This window comes from Chaetura pelagica, unplaced genomic scaffold (assembly GCF_000747805.2).
Source record: "Chaetura pelagica isolate M959 unplaced genomic scaffold, ChaPel_1.0 scaffold86, whole genome shotgun sequence".
Lineage (NCBI taxonomy): Eukaryota > Metazoa > Chordata > Aves > Apodiformes > Apodidae > Chaetura > Chaetura pelagica.
In genome coordinates this window covers 66,043-84,048 of record NW_009953612.1, presented here as the reverse complement: position 1 = coordinate 84,048, position 18,006 = coordinate 66,043, and the positions used below count along the sequence as shown (strand labels likewise).

The following is an 18,006-nucleotide window of genomic DNA, read 5'->3' as shown; positions in this document are numbered from 1 at the left end:
AGGGAAAAAAAGCAGTCAGAGGTTAAGAGCTTCCTGCAGCTCCCCCTCTGTGGATGCTCTTTGCAATAGGTCATTGCTCTGTCACTCTGCCCTCATATCTGAGCGTTTACACCCACTAGGAAAAGCAAGTCCCCCCACCCCCCTGGTGGGGCCCCAAGCAGTTGCAATTCAGTCTTTTTTTATCATAGGCAAGAAAAATGACAATGACAGCAGAAAGTGGCCTCCCTCCCTGGAGCTGGGCTGAGCTCTCCACTTCAAAGGTGCTTTCATAGCATCCCTGGAGGCTCCAGCAAAGGCTGCCTGCTCGGGAAGGCTGGCACCTCTCCTGGAGAGCTGGGGAGTGGGTGTCTTGAGGGGCAAGATTTGCAGCCTTCAAGGGCTCCGGGGAAATGGGAGCAAGAGCTCCAGCTTTTCTCTTCCTTTTATTTCTCTAACTGCGTGGGCCTGTTTGGCTGTGGTTACTGGTTTGGGTCACTGGGTTTTGGAGTTCTGGGAGTGGTTGCCAGGAGTGCTAAAAGCCCGTGACACTGGGAGTTTTCCTGCCTCCTCTCCAGAGCTTTCTCTAGGAGACACAACTCCACTGAGACCTGAGGATGGAGCCTGCTGAAAGACCCACTTAAAATGCTCTCTGCTTGCTGTGCAAATGATCTGTCCTTGCTCTGCAGTGAAGCCTGGGGTGTCTATCCTTGAGATTCCAAAGGAATGGTGTTTCAACCGTGTTTTATTAAGTCTCTTAAACTTACTGGCACAGGGGAAGAAATGAAGAGATGTTTGATGCTGGAACCAGCTCCCAAGAGTGGGACTCAGAGTAAAGATAAAGGCTGGCAGACAGGACATGCTGCTGCTCTTCCCAGGGCTGGTGGCACAGACTGGACCTTCAGTTCAGGTCTATGTCTATGTGCTTTTTTTTTTTTTTTTTTTGCTTTATTTTTTTGCCCCCTTGAGCAGAACCCCCAGGATTTTGTTTATTTGTCCATTTGTGCAGGGCAGTTGCCACTCTCAGCAAAACCTCCCTGTGTTTGCCTGCTCTGGTGCAGGCTCTGCTTGTCTGTCTGGCAGAGGTGGGGGAGCAGTTGGTGCTCAAGAAGCTGCTGAGCCAAGTGAAGGATGCTCAGACCCTGGGTGCTCAGACCCTGGGTGCTCAGACCCTGGATGCTCAGACCCTGGATGCCCAGACCCTGGGTGCTCAGACCCTGGGTGCTCAGACCCTGGGTGCCCAGACCCTGGATGCTCAGACCCTGGGTGCCCAGACCCTGGATGCCCAGACCCTGGATGCCCAGACCCTGGGTGCCCAGACCCTGGATGCCCAGACCCTGGGTGCCCAGACCCTGGATGCCCAGACCCTGGGTGCCCAGACCCTGGATGCCCAGACCCTGGGTGCCCAGACCCTGGATGCCCAGACCCTGGATGCCCAGACCCTGGATGCCCAGACCCTGGGTGCCCAGACCCTGGGTGCTCAGACCCTGGATGCCCAGACCCTGGATGCCCAGACCCTGGATGCCCAGACCCTGGGTGCTCAGACCCTCCTGTCTTTACTGAAGCTGTTTCAAGATGCAACTCACAAGCTGAGATTGGCTTTGCTGGAGAAGGAACAGGGCAGCAGGGAAGCCCTGCAGCAAACAGGTAGAGAACTGGGTGTAGCCTCTGGCAAAGAGATTGGGCAACCTCCGAGAATTTCTGGATCCCTGCTTTGTCCTTCCTCAGACCCAGGGCTTTACCTCCAAGATCCTGGAGGGTTCCTGTCGTGCAGGCACCTTGGCTGCCTGGAGGGCTGCACAGCTGAGCCTGGGGACTGGGAGCTGCTTTCCTACCCCAGTCTGGCACAAAGCACTGGCCTTGCAAACCTGCTGTTAACCTCCAGCTTGCTGGCTGGCTTTGTGCTCTGGTAGATAAATGAGACGTTTTCCTTTCATAGAGTTTAAAGAGAATAGTAAAGTGGTTTTTCCTCTGCTGCTTGTGCCTGGGATGAGCTTTGCTATTCACTTAGATCTTTCACAGAGTCTCGCTCACTTCAGGAGCCTGTCAGGTCCTTCAGACTGATTCGTTTCTTCTCTTGTGTTTCTGAGTCCTTTTCCCCCCAGAGAGCACAGAGGAGGGAGAGCTGCTGACCTCTGGGCTGCAGGGAGGAGCTGATGCAGAGTGTGACACAGCTGAGCCCCATCCTGGGGCTCTTGGAGGCAGCAGAAGAGGGATTTCTGACCTTGGAGAAGCTGGTAAAAGAAACCTGGGATAAGGAAACCAGTGGGCAAGGGGATGTGTGTGTGTGTCTGCAGGGCAACATCTCCCTGCATGGTTTGCCAAGTGCTGGCCTCACCTGCCAATTTCCCTTCCCCTTTTGCACAGCATGGACTGCAATTGTGGTTTGTCCCGGGTCCTTCTGCTCTGAGCTGTGGGAACAGGGAAAGCTGAGCTCCCCAGGAGCAGGGTGAGCACTGCCTGGGCCAGGGGAAGTGCCTGCTGCTCCTCCTAGGCCTTGAAAATAGCTTTTTATGAGCCCAGAGGAGGCTCTGTAGTGGAATCTGGTTCCAGCAGAGCCACTCACACCCCTGTGCTCCCTTCTTGCCAGTTACATGTGGCCATCACCTTACCTTGCAGCTTTAACTCTTGTCTTTAATTCACATCACACAGTTGACTGCAAGAATATAATATCCACTGACTGCTTGTTTATTTATTTATTTATTTATTTATTTATGTTTGATGCAGCAGTTGCTGGGGAGGATGAGCAGTTCATTGTGTGTGCTGATTTGCAGGAGCCATAAAGGACAAAACACTGTGTTGAGAAAATCAACCTGATTTTTTTTTAATGTTTTGGGGGGTGCTGGCTGTACCCTCACTGTGCAGCTGTAGGGTACCCTGCATTCAGTACCCAGCTCGCAGACCTCCTGTCCTCTTTTATCACATCAGTCAGTTCCCCTGATGCTGGATGATAGGGAGTGGGAAGCTCTGCTGTGCTCAGTGGCAGGAATGATGTCTGCTTTCTGTTCAAGGGAGCCTGAGCAGAGCCCACTTGGGTGGGCTGAGAACATTTGCCTGTCTCATGAGTCCCTCAGTGAATGTCTTGCACACCTGCACGGGGTCCCTGACCAGGGAAGCAGCCCTGAGTGTGGGTGCAGCTCAGTGCAGGAGGGCTAAAGATGCTGCCAACAGAGGCACCCCCCTTGCCTGCAGGGGCTGGGGTCTAACTGGCAGCTGATGAGTTGTTTTCCTGGGAAAGCTGAGCTGGGAGTGGGGATGGGAGAGGAGAAAAGCATGATGCAGCAAGAGGTCTCTGCATCTGCTGGGGAGATTGCAGCTGTCAGCAGAGACCTGTGCAGAGGTGCCTGGAGCTGAGCTCCTGGCTGTGAAAGCTGCTTTAGCCATGGGGAGATGAAGGGTTTTCATACATTCCTGTTGTGTTGCAGTCTGGTCTTGCTTTAAAAGGCTGCACCTTTTCCCTGCACTCTTCCTTTTCCTCACATAAGAGATTTCTCTTCCTGAAATGAGGTAGTTAAAATGCAACCAGTTTTTTATCCTCCTCCTCACTGAGAAAGAAACCAAAGCCAACAAGAAACCCAAACCATTCTGCAATCCCAATTCTGCTCCTTGGGCACAGGATACACCTTTTAATTGCACCATCAAGTACTGCAGGACCTCCTGCCTTGCCCAATGGAGGGGTTGTGTTATTCAGTCTTTCTTTTGATTCTCTTCAGTCTCTACATGCTCTGTTTGCTGCAAAGCCCCCCCAAACCTGCTCCAAATACAGAATCCACCTCCCTATGGGATCCCTTTGTGCTCTTGTTTTAGCTCCCAGGTTCCCAGCAAAGAACAGATGGGGAAGCACCCCAGTGAGGTTGGGTGCAGGGTTTTTTACCTGCTGTGGCACAGGAGAACAAGGCAGGAATTGCCAATGAGTTTAGGGGGGGGTTCCCTTTTTTTTTTTTGAACTTGGTTTATTTGTTTATTTCCTGCCCCTCATTCCCCAGGCAAGTGGAAAAGTGCTTTAATTATTTAAGAAGTGAAATTGATTTAAATGATGGGCCTGTGGCATTGGTGCAGTTGTGATCTCAGGTGTCTCAGGTGCAATAATGGGAAAATGAACATGGAATTAGTGGCCACCTCTGCAGGTTTCATCTTACCTGAGTCATCCAGCTCTGGGCTGGCAGAGATAGGATCTAGTTCTCCAAGGGTTCATAAAGATGAGGCTTTTCTTTTTCTTGTCACAGTCACTAACCTCATTAGCTTCACATTTATTAAGCAAGAGAAGTGTGAGTTTTACATGCAATGGCCTTTTTTTCTAGGCAGCTGGGTTCTTTCTGTGCCTGGCACAAGCTGTGCAAGGAGCAGGTCAGATATTGGGGAGCCAGTACATGATGTGTTGTGAAGCCTTTTGGTAAATCCACTTTTCTGGGGCATTTTTTACCCAATGTTTCTAGTTTTTTAGTGCATAACTTTGGGCCTTTAGTCCTGTTTCCACAACACAGAGAAGTGAGGTGGAGAATTTGGGCGACGTCTTGCTGCAGGTTCTCACTGGAGAGAAGGGAACTGTGATGCAAAGGGAGAGCAGGTAACCTCTTGTCCATGGTGTCCCATGGCTTTGGTTGCTGCAGAGTTCAGGGAAACCAGTCCCAGGCCAGCCCCACTGTCACAGCTCCCCAAAGGGATGCTGCTCTTGTACCCCTTTTTGTGTTCTGCTAGGAGATGAGTTCAGACTAAGCAACCCAGTGTGAATGAGATGTGAGGATGGGCCAGCAGGTTGGCCAGTGGAGTTTTGTCTATAAAAGGGTAGAGTTTTAGAAATGTGAGAAGTTAATGAAGGTGATCAGCTGCTTGTGAGAGCATAGGAGGAGCTGTTGGGTTTGTTTCCTTTTATGTTCAAGGTGGGAGAACTGACTGGAGTTTTCATCCTCAAAAAGAGGGGAGAATTCATATGAGTGAACAAATAACTCCAAGAGGAGTATTAGGACCTGCAGGGAATGACTGGAATGTCCAACTGGCAAAGAAATGTACTTGAGAGGAGTTGAAGAGAGGTTTTGTGGCATGTCAGGCTGCTGGACATCACAGCAAGCACCCAACATTGGTCTGACCCAGTAAAGAAAAGGTACAAAGAGGAAACTCATGACTGAGCCTGGTGACAAATCCAGGAGAGACATGGAAACAGGAATTTCCTGCACCTGAAGTGCAAACCAGGACTCAAAGGGCATCCCCCAGGAGGCTGCAGGAGTGGTGCTTTGGGAGTGACAGCCACGTTTCTTGCTGTGTTTTCCAGCTGCAGAGCAGGACAGATGTGGGCCAGAGGGAAGCAGTGAGCCACCAGTCAGCTCTGGGGTGGCACAGGACTGGGTGTGTTGGGACAGGCTGGAGGATGCATGTAGCTGAAGCCCTCTGGTGATAGCAAGTGAAGGGCACCCATTAGGTGCAGGAACAAGAACTAAGGATGAAGACCTCATCTGGAATGTCTCTGTGCAGTTTCAGGCTGTTGGATTTGTGTTGAGGCAGAAACAGATCAGCAGCCCTAAGAGCAGAGGAGCTGGAGGAGCTGTTTTATGGGAGAAGCTGCATTATTTAGCCAAGTGAAATGAAGGCTGAGAGGGAATATGATCATGCTTATAAAGAAATTGGAGAGGAGGGGTAGGGTAAACCCCTCAGAGGGCTTAGGAGGCTTTTTAAGCTAAAAGATAATGTTGGCACATGAACAACTGGGTATACACTGGCCATGAATAAATTTAAGATGGAAATTAGAAGAATCAACAAGGGAATGGGACTGTGGAAGAGCTTTGCAACCAGAGGAAAGGGAGCGAAAATGTAACCAGTTTTAGGACAGATCTGAAGAATTTTATTAATGGGGCTGTGTAGTGTAGTGCTCAGGAAAAGAGGGATCTGGGCTCATGACCTACAGGGTTCCTGCCAGTCCTACCTTTCAAATGTTTAGGAGCACAGTGTCTGTGAGGAGGAGGTCACCCAGTATTTCTCAACTGCATTTCCCTTGTAGAAGCCTTGTAGATATTATACCAGGGTGTTGCTGAAGGGTTGGTACTGGGATGGTGCTGTTTAACATCCTTGTTGGACATGTGGGCAGTGGAATTGAGTGCACCCTCAGCAGGTCTGTGGGGACACCAAGCTGGGCAGTGCAGTTGATGTGCTGGAGGGAAGGGATCCATCCAGAGGCACCTGGACAGGCTGGAGGGGGGAGCCCATGCCAACCTCATGAAGTTCAGCCAGGCCCAGTGCAACATCCTGCCCCTGGGTTGGAGCCATCCCAAGCACAAACCCAGGCTGGGTGGAGAATGGATTGAGAGCAGCCCTGAGGAGAAGGGCTTGAGGGTGTTGATGGATGAGAAGCTCAGCATGAGTTAGCACCATGTGCTGGAGCCCAGAAACAGTGTCCTGGGCTGCATCACCAGCAGGGCCAGGGAAGGGATTGTCCCCTCTGATCTGCTGAGACCCTCCTGCAGGGGGGAACAGCTCTGGGGTCCCCAACACAAGAAGGACATGGAGCTGTGGGAGAGAGTCCAGAGGAGGCCACAGAGATGCTGGGAGGGCTGGAGCAGCTCTGGAGCCAGGCTGGGAGAGTTGGGGTGTTCAGCCTGGAGAAGAGAAGGCTCCAGGGAGACCTGAGAGCAGCTTCCAGTGCCTGAAGGGGCTCCAGGAAAGCTGGGGAGGGGCTTGGGACAAGGGCAGGGAGGGATGGGATGAGGGAAAGCAGTTTCAAGCTGAAACAGAGAAGATTTAGAATAGATATTAGGAGGAAATTCTTTGGTGTGAGGGTGGTGAGAGCCTGGCCCAGGTTTCCCAGGGAAGCTGTGGCTGCCCCATCCCTGGCAGTGTTGAAGGGCAGGTTGGATGGGGCTTGGAGCAGCCTGGGCTGGTGGGAGGTGTCCCTGCCCATGCAAGGGGGTGGATCTAGAAGATATTCAAGGCCCCTTCCAACCCAAACCCTTCTGTGATTCTTATACTGGCATAGTGGAGCTATTCCAAGCTGTGGTGATTGTATCTCACATAAGAGATTTCTTAGGTGGCCTTGTCATAGAAATGATCATTCTGTTCATGGATACTCATTTAAATAATAAAAGTAGTGAGGTTTTTTCCTGTCCATCTCTGTGTTTTGATGACAAACAGAAAAACTGGGGAAGCAAGGGAAAAGGGACTGCCAATTTAAAGGGTATTGGCTAAAAATATTAAATGAAATGTTGTTTTGAACCCTGCATTTCAGTCTATTTTTGTTGCCTTTGAAAAAGGATTTCTGCTTGTCAGCCACTTCTAAGAGGTGAAGTTGGTGGAAGAGCCCACCAGGTGAAAAATTGGCTTCATCCTGGCTCAAACCAGGACACCAGGGTTGTTTTCAAGGTGACACATGTGAGATGCACCTGAGATGTGTTTGGACCCTCCTGTATCTAGGACCTCCTAACACCTCCCAGTTAACCCAATGAGTGGAAGCAGTGAATATGGATTCACTGCAGTGCTGTTCCTTTCCCTCTCATCTCTGTGCAGATCCAAGAGTTTGTAGGAAACTCTCAGCAACAGATTCTTGGCTCTTTGTCACAGGTGGGTTTGGGTGGCTGTGAAGCTCTTTGAGGGCAGCCAGGGACAATCTGCTCAGGAAGGTGGATGAAGAGAAAACCCTGGAAGCAGAAAGTCTGGTCAAACTTCTGGGGGCTGTGAAAGCATCATTCCCTGGTCTCCAGCTGCTCCTGGACCACCTGGTGGCCACAGGAAGTGTCTCTGATGGCAAAGGTATGGGAATACTAAACTTCAGAGCCTGGGAGTTGCCAGGAAGTTTGGATGTTTGTCTGGGTTTCATTGTGCTCTTTTAATCTTACTTCCCTGGAAGGGAATGGGGTGGCCATTCCATTGCAACAGGAATGGTCTGGGAGCAATGGGGTGGGAGGACTGGGCCAACAAGGAGGTGGCTGCTTTGTGATGAAATGAGCAGTGGGGACAGAGGCCTGTTGGGCTCCTTTCTTGAATTTGACACTGCTAGAGTAGAAACTAGGATGTCACCTCTGGAAAACAGGGGAGCTGTTCCCTCCAGTGTCAAATTAGTTCCTGGTTTTGAATCACTCAGAAGCAGCAGCATCATAGAATCATTCAGGGTTGGAAGGGACCTCTGAAGATCATCAAGTCCAATTTTTCACATAATAAATGCTTCACAGACAAGGCAGCTTTACCAAACTCTGGTCCATTGGTGACTTCAAATGATGGCACTTGCTTTGAAAGCCAATATGTAAAACCTCATAGGTGTCCTGACATGAAGAACAGACAATGTCTTACCTGGGCTTAGGCACAACCCTGAGCTGTTCAGGGAGAGAAACCAACTTCATTAGCTCCAAACTCACGTCCAAATGAAGAACTAAATTAACATGCAGTGAAATGTAAATGAGTGCTTAATAGAAAGCAAAACTGTGCTCATAATGCTGATAATTTCCTCTGTAGCAAACACTCCCAACAGGCAGGTTGCTTTGTCTTTTGTTCAGCACGATTGCTTTCCTGAAACACTGGCCTCCCAACATGCTTAATGATCAGGTGGGGATACCCATTCCAAGCAGGAGCATTCCTGAATTAAATAGAGCTGAATCTCCTCGAATTGGATGAGCAAACAGCTCTTTCTGATCGTGGAGATGGAGAGGGAGGGAATGGTTTGAGACAAGGAGGACAACTTGCCCAGTGGTTGTGGAGCTCACCTGGCTCCAGCAGCAGAGGTGGGAGTGCATTCACAACTCAAATTGGTGTCATCAAATCAGAAACATTCCAGTGGGAGAACAGGGGAGATATTTTTGTTTGTAAACCACCCCCTAATCCATGTGGAGCACATCCAAGTCATACCCAAACCCTCCAGAGCTCAACTGCTTGCTGAGGTTCCCTCAGCTGTAGAGTAGACTCATATCTCCAAGAATTCTTTGTCCAGGGAGTTTTTCACATAAACTCAGAATCTTTCTTATTCCCACAGCCTGGCATTGCCTCCTTCTCCATCTGGGAGAGCTTTCTCTTCTTACCCAGCACTGTATGTCTCCTGGGTCCCAGGGGCTGTGCAAATAATAGATTGTTCTGTTTGTCACTGAACCAAAATGATTAAAATACCTAAGCATGCAAACAAAAACCACACACAAGTGTCTTGGATGAACTACTTTTTGTTGGTTTGGTTTCTCCTACAAAAGCCTCAGCCTCTGACTTGCTCTGAGTTTTCCTGCTTGTTCTTTTCCCCCCCAAATGGTCAACATCTCATGTGTGAGGAGTGCTCAGGTTGGTGGTCTTGTGGAGCAGGAGAAGGAGGCTGCCCAGAGCCCAGCTGTGAGTACTGGCCCTGCTGGCATCAGCTGGGCTTCACCTGCCTGCAGGGAGGTGCCACGGGGCAGACACCTCCATCCCAACTCCTCCATTCCCTCAGGGCAAAGAAACCAGCTCTTAGAATCATAAAATCATAGAATCATTAAGGTTGGAAGGGACCTTAAAGATCATCTAGTTCCAACCCCCCTGCCATGAGCAGGGAACCACCAGACCAGGCTGCACAAAACCTTGTCCAACCTGGTCTTAAAAACCTCCAGGGATGGGGCATCAACAACCTGCTGGGGAACCCATCCCAGTTCCTCACCACCCTTAGAGTGAAGAACTTCTTCCTAATATCTCACCTAAGTCTCCCCTCTTCCAGTTTTCATCCATCCCCCTCATCCCATCCCTCCCTGCCCTTGTCCCAAGCCCCTCCCCAGCTTTCCTGGAGCCCCTTCAGGCACTGGAAGCTGCTCTAAGGTCTCCCTGGAGCCTTCTCTTCTCCAGGCTGAACAGCCCCAATTCTCTCAGCCTGTCTTCATAGCAGAGCTGCTCCAGGCCTTTTACCATCTTGGTTGCCCTTCTCTGGACCCTCTCCAACAGGTCTATATCTTTCTTCTGCTGAGGGCACCAGAGCAGGACCCAGCTCTCCAGGTGGGGTCTCAGCAGAGCAGATCAGAGGAGCAGAATCCCCTCCTGGCCCTGCTGCCCACACTTCTTTAGATGCAGCCCAGGACACAATTGGCCTCTGGGCTCCAGCTCACACTGGTGGCTCATGTTGAGCTTCTCATCTCCTCCCACCCCCAAGTCCTTCTCCTCAGGGCTGCTCTCCAGCCATTCTAGTGGTGCATCCAGCTGCTTTTTGTGTGTCTGCCCTTGGATGAGGCAAATTGTGCCTCAAAAAATGCCTGTTTCTCTGCAAAAGTCAGAACAGGGTGTCTGTAACTGGGGCAGAGAAAAGATCCTGAGCCTTGGGAGAATCGTGCCTGCCTTTTGAGGTTGTCAGTGGCTCTTTTGGGAAGGGTGTGCTTTGGAAAACCATCTCACCTGAAGCTGGAGAAGCAGCGAGAAGTGAGGTCTGGGAGGGTTTTTGCCTGCTGTTGCTCAATTCCTTTACCCAAAAGAGGTCAATTCTGATGTCAATGTGGACTGGACAAAGCTGAAGCCTTCAGGTTCTCCCTGAATTCTGTGCTTTTTAAAATATCTTTCCTTTTGTTTTCCTCTTCAGTGGCCAGCAGGGAGAGCTCAGGCATTGAGATCACCCTGTGGCACAGCAAGCTGATCTCAGAGGCCACCCAGCAGGGAGCAGACCTGGAGGGCTTGGCTCCAGGGGAGGCAGGACTTCCAGAAGCAGTCAAAGAGGTAGGTGGGAATGCTCCTGGAGCAGGCACAGCTCAGGCCAAAAAGTATGGGCAGGCTCTAGTGTGCACTGAAATGAAGGCACTTCATGAAGAACCCAACTTCACTTGGGTTGGGAAAGGCATCCAAAGTTGGAGGTGCCCCCCCTTGCTGAAGGGAGAGTTTGTTGGGGGGTTTATATAAATTCTGCCAGAGTTTTTAGGTCAAAGAAATGACCAGTGAGTTTCTCAATGGATGAAAAGGTTGGTGTTCAAACACAGCCAAACTGTTCCAGCTCTGCAAGAGGGGCTGCAGTCCTAGAGAAAGCAGAGCTGGCAGAGAGTGAGTTTCCATTTGATGTGGCTGTTCCAGGACATGGGAGAATGAAGCTCTCATAGAAAATGCCCTGAGGATGCCATGGTTGTGTAGCATCCCAAGGAGAATGGGCTGTGTTAGTAACAGGCTGGTCTTTTCCATCAAGGTGTCTGCAGTTCCTCATTCCTGCTCTGATCAGCTGCTGTTGGAGACCTGGAAGTGTGAGGTACAACTGGGCATCCACAGAGCCTCACCTTGTTACTCCTTGCTGGCTGATGAGTTAGGTGAGCTTGTAATTCTGTAGGGCTTGAGAGAGCCCAGGGCAGAGGCACAGAGATGCTGGAGGGAGGGGAACATCTCCCTGCTGAGGAAAGGCTGAGGGAGCTGGGGCTGTTGGGCTTGGAGAAGAGGAGACTGAGGGGCCACCTCATCCATGGGCACAAATCTGTTCAGGGCAGTGTCAGGAGGGCAGAGCCAGGCTTTGTGCAGTGATGTCCAGTGACAGGACAAGGGGCAGTGGGTGCAAACTGGAGCCCAGGAGGTTCCCTGTGAATCTCAGGAAGAACTTCTTTGGTGTGAGAGTGCCAGAGCCCTGGGCCAGGCTGCCCAGAGAGGCTGTGGAGTCTCCTTCTCTGGAGACATTCCAACCCCCCTGGCCACGTTCCTGTGTGATGTGCTCTGGGTGCCCCTGCTCTGGCAGGGGGGCTCCCTTGAACCATGGGATGTGTCAGGGTTAGTGTCCTGGTGACTCCAGAGGAGGAAAGCAAACAAAAATGGCACGTGGCTGTGAACATGCAGCCCATTTCAGGTCCTGGATGTCTTGTGTGCTGAGGGAGGCAGCTGGATTGCTCTGGCAGGTGCCAGCTTTTCTGGCACCAGTATCAAAGAGAGCAGGCTGCTGTTCCTAAGTGTCTGCAGGGCTTCCAGCCAAGGCTGAGATGCAAATCAAGCAAGAAACAACATCAAAATCAACATCAAAATCAAGTGCCCTGGAAAAATAGTATTTACTTGGCAAAACCAGCTGTTCTGTATGAAGTGCCCAGAGGAGGATTCCAGTTACTGGCCCCTTTTTGGCATCCTACAGATCTTTACACTGCCCTTCCAGATCTTCATTTCTAGGCCAGTCTCCTCAGCTCTGATATCCCTGCTTACAAGCCCTATATGTGGCTTTATGGATCAGCAGCCATGATCACTTGGCAGAGCAGGATTAACTCATGTTTGAGGAATGTGAGCTTCCTCTTGAAACACAGGAGAACTATTTCTGCAGAACTTATGTGCCACGTGGAAATGCACAGAGTTTGCAGCTCCACTTGACAGCAAGTCTCTGCTGCCTCATTTAGCTGAGCTGAACCCCTTGGAAAGCATCAGGCACCCTTGGAGTGGAAACCATCTGCATTCATCTCCCACTATCAAAGTAATTGGTTGGTTTCTTTGGTGGAGGTGCAGTGTGAAATCTGTTGGCTTCTCCTTGGGTCCCTTCAGCTTTCCCTGTTGGCTGGTGCTTGCAAGGACAAGGTTTTGCTCCATACCCTCTCTTGCCAGCTGCTTTCCAGGTCTCTGTAAAGTCACTTCTTGAGGCCTCATGTTTCTCAAGATGTGCCTCACTGCCAGATCTCAAAAACGTGTCAAGAACTTCAACTAAAGGGTTTTTTCTCTACAGAGTTTAGAAAATACACTGGATCAGCCCCTGGAGTTGTTAAACTGGAGAGTCTTCAAAACACTGTTCTTCCCTCTAAAAGGTTTGTGTTAGAAGCCAACCTGTCTGCCAGCAACCATCAGAGTGACCTTCATGATACCAAGATGTGGGTGGAATTTGCCTCCAGCTTAAGCTGAAGAGGTGGGAGAGTGAAGGTCACACCCTAAGAGGTCTTCTGCTTCTGGAGTCTTCATCTATGTATCCTGACTTGGGAGGGAGGGGGGTAGAGCAGCCACCAGGATTGCAGGCTTGGAGAACCACTTACAAAGGAGAAGGAGAATTTGGTATGAAATCCACCACCATCAGAAGCAGGGTTTTTCTTCTGGTGCTGAATGTCTTTGCAACCAGAGAATGGGAAGTGACACAAAGCCCCAAGTCCCAGAGGACTCTGCAGTTGGAATTCATGTCTGGGACCTCTCTTGGGTATGTTTTACCCTCAGGCTCTGTCTGCTCCCAGGAAGCCCAACAAGGGGCATGGCCAAGGCAGTCCTGGTCCTGGCATGCCAAGTTCCTGCCCCTCAAACTGATGTGCTGCTGCAGTCTGCTCTTATTTCTCACAGGAGTGTTCAGGTTCACCTCCTACCTTCCTGCATCTCCAAGGATGGGTGATGTCTGAATTAATGATGCACAAACTGTTGTCTTTGCCCATAGGAGGGGTTCTGGGGAGACATCCTGGCTGGCAGGTGGAAGGGGATTGCTGCCCTGATGTAGCCATGCTGTGTGTCCTCTGTGCCACCAGCCCATGGTGCTTGATGCTGGTAAAGAAACCTGCAGGTTCAGCAACCTGACACCTGACCTTACTGTCCCATCAGGATTGCAACATCTCCCATTCTCCCTTCTCATGGACTTGGAAAGCCTTTTGAGGGCTTATTCCACCATCAGGCAAGGTTCCTGCTGCCATCCAGGGTGTATATATTGCACTGGCATGGGAGGACAGGGTGCAGGTACCTCAGCCATCAGTTTCACAAGGTCTGCTCCAGCTTTCTTTCAAAAGTGTCTCCAGGAGCAGCAGTATCTCCCTGCAGATAGAGATCTGCCCCTGGAACTCCTTTATGTGTTTCCCCATGCTGGAGAACTGAAGTTGAGAGCTCCCCCTGCCTTCATAACACTCCAGTCTTGTGCTGGTTTCCAGGCTAAAGGTTTCCCATCATAACAACATTTTCCCAGGCATAAGAGCAGCAGGACCAGGAACCAGCTCTTGGTGCCCCTGTGTCTGTGGCCAGAGCCCACAGCATCTGACTCAGGTTCCACCCTTGCTGCCATGGTGCTTCTTGGAGACATTCCCAGTCCCTCTCTCCTTAGTGCTCACATCTTTATCCATGTTCATCCTGCCCAACCAGGTGACACTTTTTGACATTCAACATATTAAAGATCCATCTTCACTTAGGACTGATCCTGTTGGTCTTAGGCTTGTGGTAAGAGACCTCAGAGGTGCAAGGTGTGTTGACACAGCAGGACAAACTGGGATCCAGCCTTCCAGGTTGTTTTTCTCCCTTGATGTGTTCAGAGGTCAGTGGGTCAGCACTTGACACCTGAAGGTTTCCAAGTCTCTTGGAATATGTCACTTCATTTCTAGTGGGTTGGAAATCCAAGGCAGTATCTGTGCAAGGGAAGACACTTGGCTGAGCTCTTCCCCATAGTGAGGAAGGGAGGAATGAAGTTTAGCAAGCACAGGTTCCTGTGCACTGGCAAAAGGAGAAGGCTGAACTGGTTTCCATGGCCACACAGTTGCATGGCTCTCATTACAGCAAAGAAGCCAAATATATCTGTTTGTGTTTTGCTTTCTTCCATGTGTGCATTCCCTTTGGGTCCTTTCTGTAGATGGAGATCCTGGGTGAATTTTCCAGCTTGTGCTGTCTGAGATGATGGGGTTAGAGGGACCCAGCAAAGCATTCAACTTCGTAAGAACTGAATGTAATGAGCAATTTCAAATATCTCAGGGCCCTGCCCAGAAGACTCAAAAGGGTCATAGCAAGATTATCTGCTCCTTTTCAAAGAGATTGCATTTGGGAAGTGTCCTGAGAGCTCTTGTCATTAATGGCTGGATATCCACTCTCAGTGGCAGAGTTGGTATCATACCTGAGGCTCAGATCTTAAAACATTTCAGCATGGTCATAACTTCATGTGTTTGACAAGGGGGAAGATGCTTGGGAGGAACAGTTGCTCCTGTTTGAGGTACATGCTCTTTGGAAAATCTGACCCTGGTCCTTGCCATCTAATCTAGTCCCTGGTATGTGCCAAAGGAGAAATGCAAGGACCTTCATGCATCATTCACACCTGGCCACAGCCACTTCTGGGCAGAGCCTTGTGCTGGGACAGCACAGAATCATTTAGTGGTTTGGGTTGGGAGGGACCTGAAAGGCCATCCAGTTTCAACCCCAGGAGAAAGGAAGCAGAGGAGAAGGTGGGAATTGGATGGGGGAACACAGTGCTCCATTGCTGCAAATGGAGTGGAGAGGAGGAGACTGGGCTGCATCCCCAGCAGTGTGACCAGAAGGCCAGGGAGGGGATTGTCCCTCTCTGTTCCACCCTGCTGAGACCCCCCTGCAGGGCTGGGGCCAGGGCTGGGGTCCCCAACACAAGAAGGACATGGGGCTGTGGGAGAGAGTCCAGAGGAGGCCACAGAGATGCTGGGAGGGCTGGAGCAGCTCTGGAGCCAGGCTGGGAGAGTTGGGGTGTTCAGCCTGGAGAAGAGAAGGCTCCAGGGAGACCTTAGAGCAGCTTCCAGTGCCTGAAGGGGCTCCAGGAAAGCTGGGGAGGGGCTTGGGACAAGGGCAGGGAGGGATGGGATGAGGGGGAATGTCTTGGAGCAACCCAATCGAGTGGGAGGTGTCCCTGCCCATCCATAGGGGTTGGAACTAGGTCACCTTTAAGGTCCCTTCCAACCCAAACCAGTTTGGGGTTCTGTGACTGGTACAGTGCAAAGTTGGGGGTGGTGTGGGTATGTGAAACCAAAGAAAAAACTGTCCTGAAAATCTGAGGTGGGGGTTTCTATGGCTGAATCAGTGATGTGCTCACAGGTGCTCTACAGAGTGAGTGAGGGTTGTTTGCTTTCTTCTGTTGCTCTCCCACTGTGCTGTCCCTGATGCCAGCAGGAAGTGTCCCCCAGTGCAGAGCTGCCATCTGGGCCTCTGCTGAAGCAGAGACTTCTTGGGAGCTGTGCTAAATGGCTCTAGAGCTGTTCAGGTGATGCCTTGTGTGGTGCAGGTCTCATCCCACCTCTGTTTTTGCTGTGGCTTCTCTGTTCAGAAGGGTCACGGGCAGGTCTAGAAACAACCTGGAGATCTCCCCCCCCTCCTGTCCTTCACCAATGAGATGCTGAAGCTGCACACCTGAGAGAGGAGCAGGAGCTGTGCCTTCATGCCAGGGTCCCTCCTTACTGGTGTCAGTGGATTAAAACTGGTGAAGCTGTTTCTGTAGCTGCTGTGGCCACTCCCCATGGCACACAGGGCATTGCTTTGGACACTGCATCCAGATTCCTCATGTAAACCTGCTGCTCTGGTGCCAGCTCCATGCAACAGCTTTGTTGCAGCACCCTGGCCCCTTTAAGACTACATTTCATCAAGCTGTTTCATCTGCAGCTTCCTAAAATCTAATCTGGTAACGAAGGGTTTGCTGGATGAAGGGCAATTAGAGAGATGCAGGGTTCCTGTGGCTCTGAGGGCACTGGTAGCATTTCTCTTCCTTTCCCTCCTCCCAAAAACGTTGAGCTCTGCCAGGGCAGTGTTTACAGACTGAGAGGTGATCCCCACCCCTTGTAGCCTGAGCCCCCCTGAGCAGCATCCCTTGTGTCCCACTGCCCGGAGCCACCAAGCTCAGGAGATGAGCAGGTTGGAGGTCTCCAGCAGCACCTTGTGCTGCCTGCCCTGCTCACACAGGGTCTCAGCTGTGTCTCAAGGGGTCCCCACCTTTCTTCCCCTCGGCTGCATGTGTCTGCCTTGTCCGCCAGGTTTTGTGGTGATGCTGAGATGGAGGAAGCACGAGGTTAAGTTGCCTCTGAATCCAGGAATGACCAGGAGATGGTGCTCAAGGCCTTGAGGATGGTGCTGGTGGCCAGATGCTTCTGCACCTTTGCTGATGCTTCCCAGGCAAGTCCTGGGCTGGCAGGCTTGAGGAGCTCTCGAGCCATTGCCAAGTTGAAGGGCAACTCTTAGGTCCTGGACAGGACAACTCCTAGCCCTGGACAGAGCTGCTTAAATAAGAGCCTGAAGCTGGGCTGTGTTCAGCTGTGGAGGGGTTAAATACAGCTGTGGAGGGGTTAAATACATCTGTTACTGGGGTGGGCTGGTGGAAAAGCCTGGGAGCCTCCTTGGCCAGGAGGAGAGCAGAGGGAGACCTGCTGGAGCCCCTCTCATGCCTGTCTGGACACAGGGCCAGGCTGAGTGCAGGGCTGGTGACAGAACAAGCAAATGCAACTTGATGGTCTTAGAGCAGATGTGCTGGGAGGTGGGCAGTGGGTTTTTGTCCCAGCAGCTGGTGGAGATGGAAGCTGGTCCCTTTTCTGGCTGGGTGGGAGGTGGGAACCCAGCACAGGCTGCCCTGGGGCAAGGGATGGATGGAGGTGCTTTGCTGCTGTCCCAGCTTTCAGCTGGGAGCCAAGACCTGCAAGGGGGAGTGTTGGGTGAAGCTGCTCCTGAAAACTGGTGGAAGAGTAAAAGTGAAGGGAGAAGCTGCCTTGTTTATAAACCTGTCGTAAGGCAGAGGGAGCTGGGCTGGGGGAGCACCCAAGTGGTGCTTTTTGACTTAGATCTGTTTGGGTCCCTATTGACTGAGTGTTGGCCCAGCTGGAGGAGGACAGTGTAAATCACAGAATCACAGGATGGTTTGGGTTGGAAGGGACCTTAAAGATCATCTAGATCCAACCCCCTGCACGGGCAGGGACACCTCCCACCAGCCCAGGCTGCTCCAAGCCCCATCCAACCTGCCCTTCAACACTGCCAGGGATGGGGCAGCCACAGCTTCCCTGGGCAACCTGGGCCAGGCTCTCACCACCCTCACACTCCACAATTCCCTCCTCATGTCTCACCTCAATCTCCCTCTTCCAGTTTAAAACCATTACCCCATGTCCTATCACTACACACCCTGGTAAAGATCACCCCCCAGGTGGGGTTCAGGGTCATGGCTCCTGCTTAAGGCCATTGTGCCTAGTGCTGAGGATGTGTCCCCAGCAGAGACTTGCCACCAGTACACACCCAGTGAGGGCCATCAAGAGGCTTTCTGTGTCATTAAGAGGAGACAATAACTCTGACACCCTGTTCCAGTTCCTTCTGGTTGGATGAAATATGCAGGTTGGAGCAAAACTGCAGCAGTTGCAACACCTGCATCCTGCCCAGAAGGAAGAACTGTTTCCCAGGGCACATCCTGGTGTGGTGTGGGCAGCCCCCATTGAGGCCAGTTCACATGGTGGCCTTTCCACC

The 18,006-nt window shown here is 51.3% G+C and overlaps 1 protein-coding gene across 1 annotated transcript in view; it reads left to right on the top strand.

Moving 5' to 3' along the window:
• Window positions 1–18,006, top strand: part of ZBTB40 (zinc finger and BTB domain containing 40) — a 76,070-nt gene that overhangs the window by 7,204 nt on the left and 50,860 nt on the right. Inside the window, 6 exon segments of the mRNA XM_009999818.1 lie at window positions 1,038–1,152; window positions 1,528–1,623; window positions 2,082–2,109; window positions 2,111–2,241; window positions 7,558–7,710; window positions 10,469–10,602. Coding sequence (XP_009998120.1) covers window positions 1,038–1,152; window positions 1,528–1,623; window positions 2,082–2,109; window positions 2,111–2,241; window positions 7,558–7,710; window positions 10,469–10,602 — 657 coding nt within the window.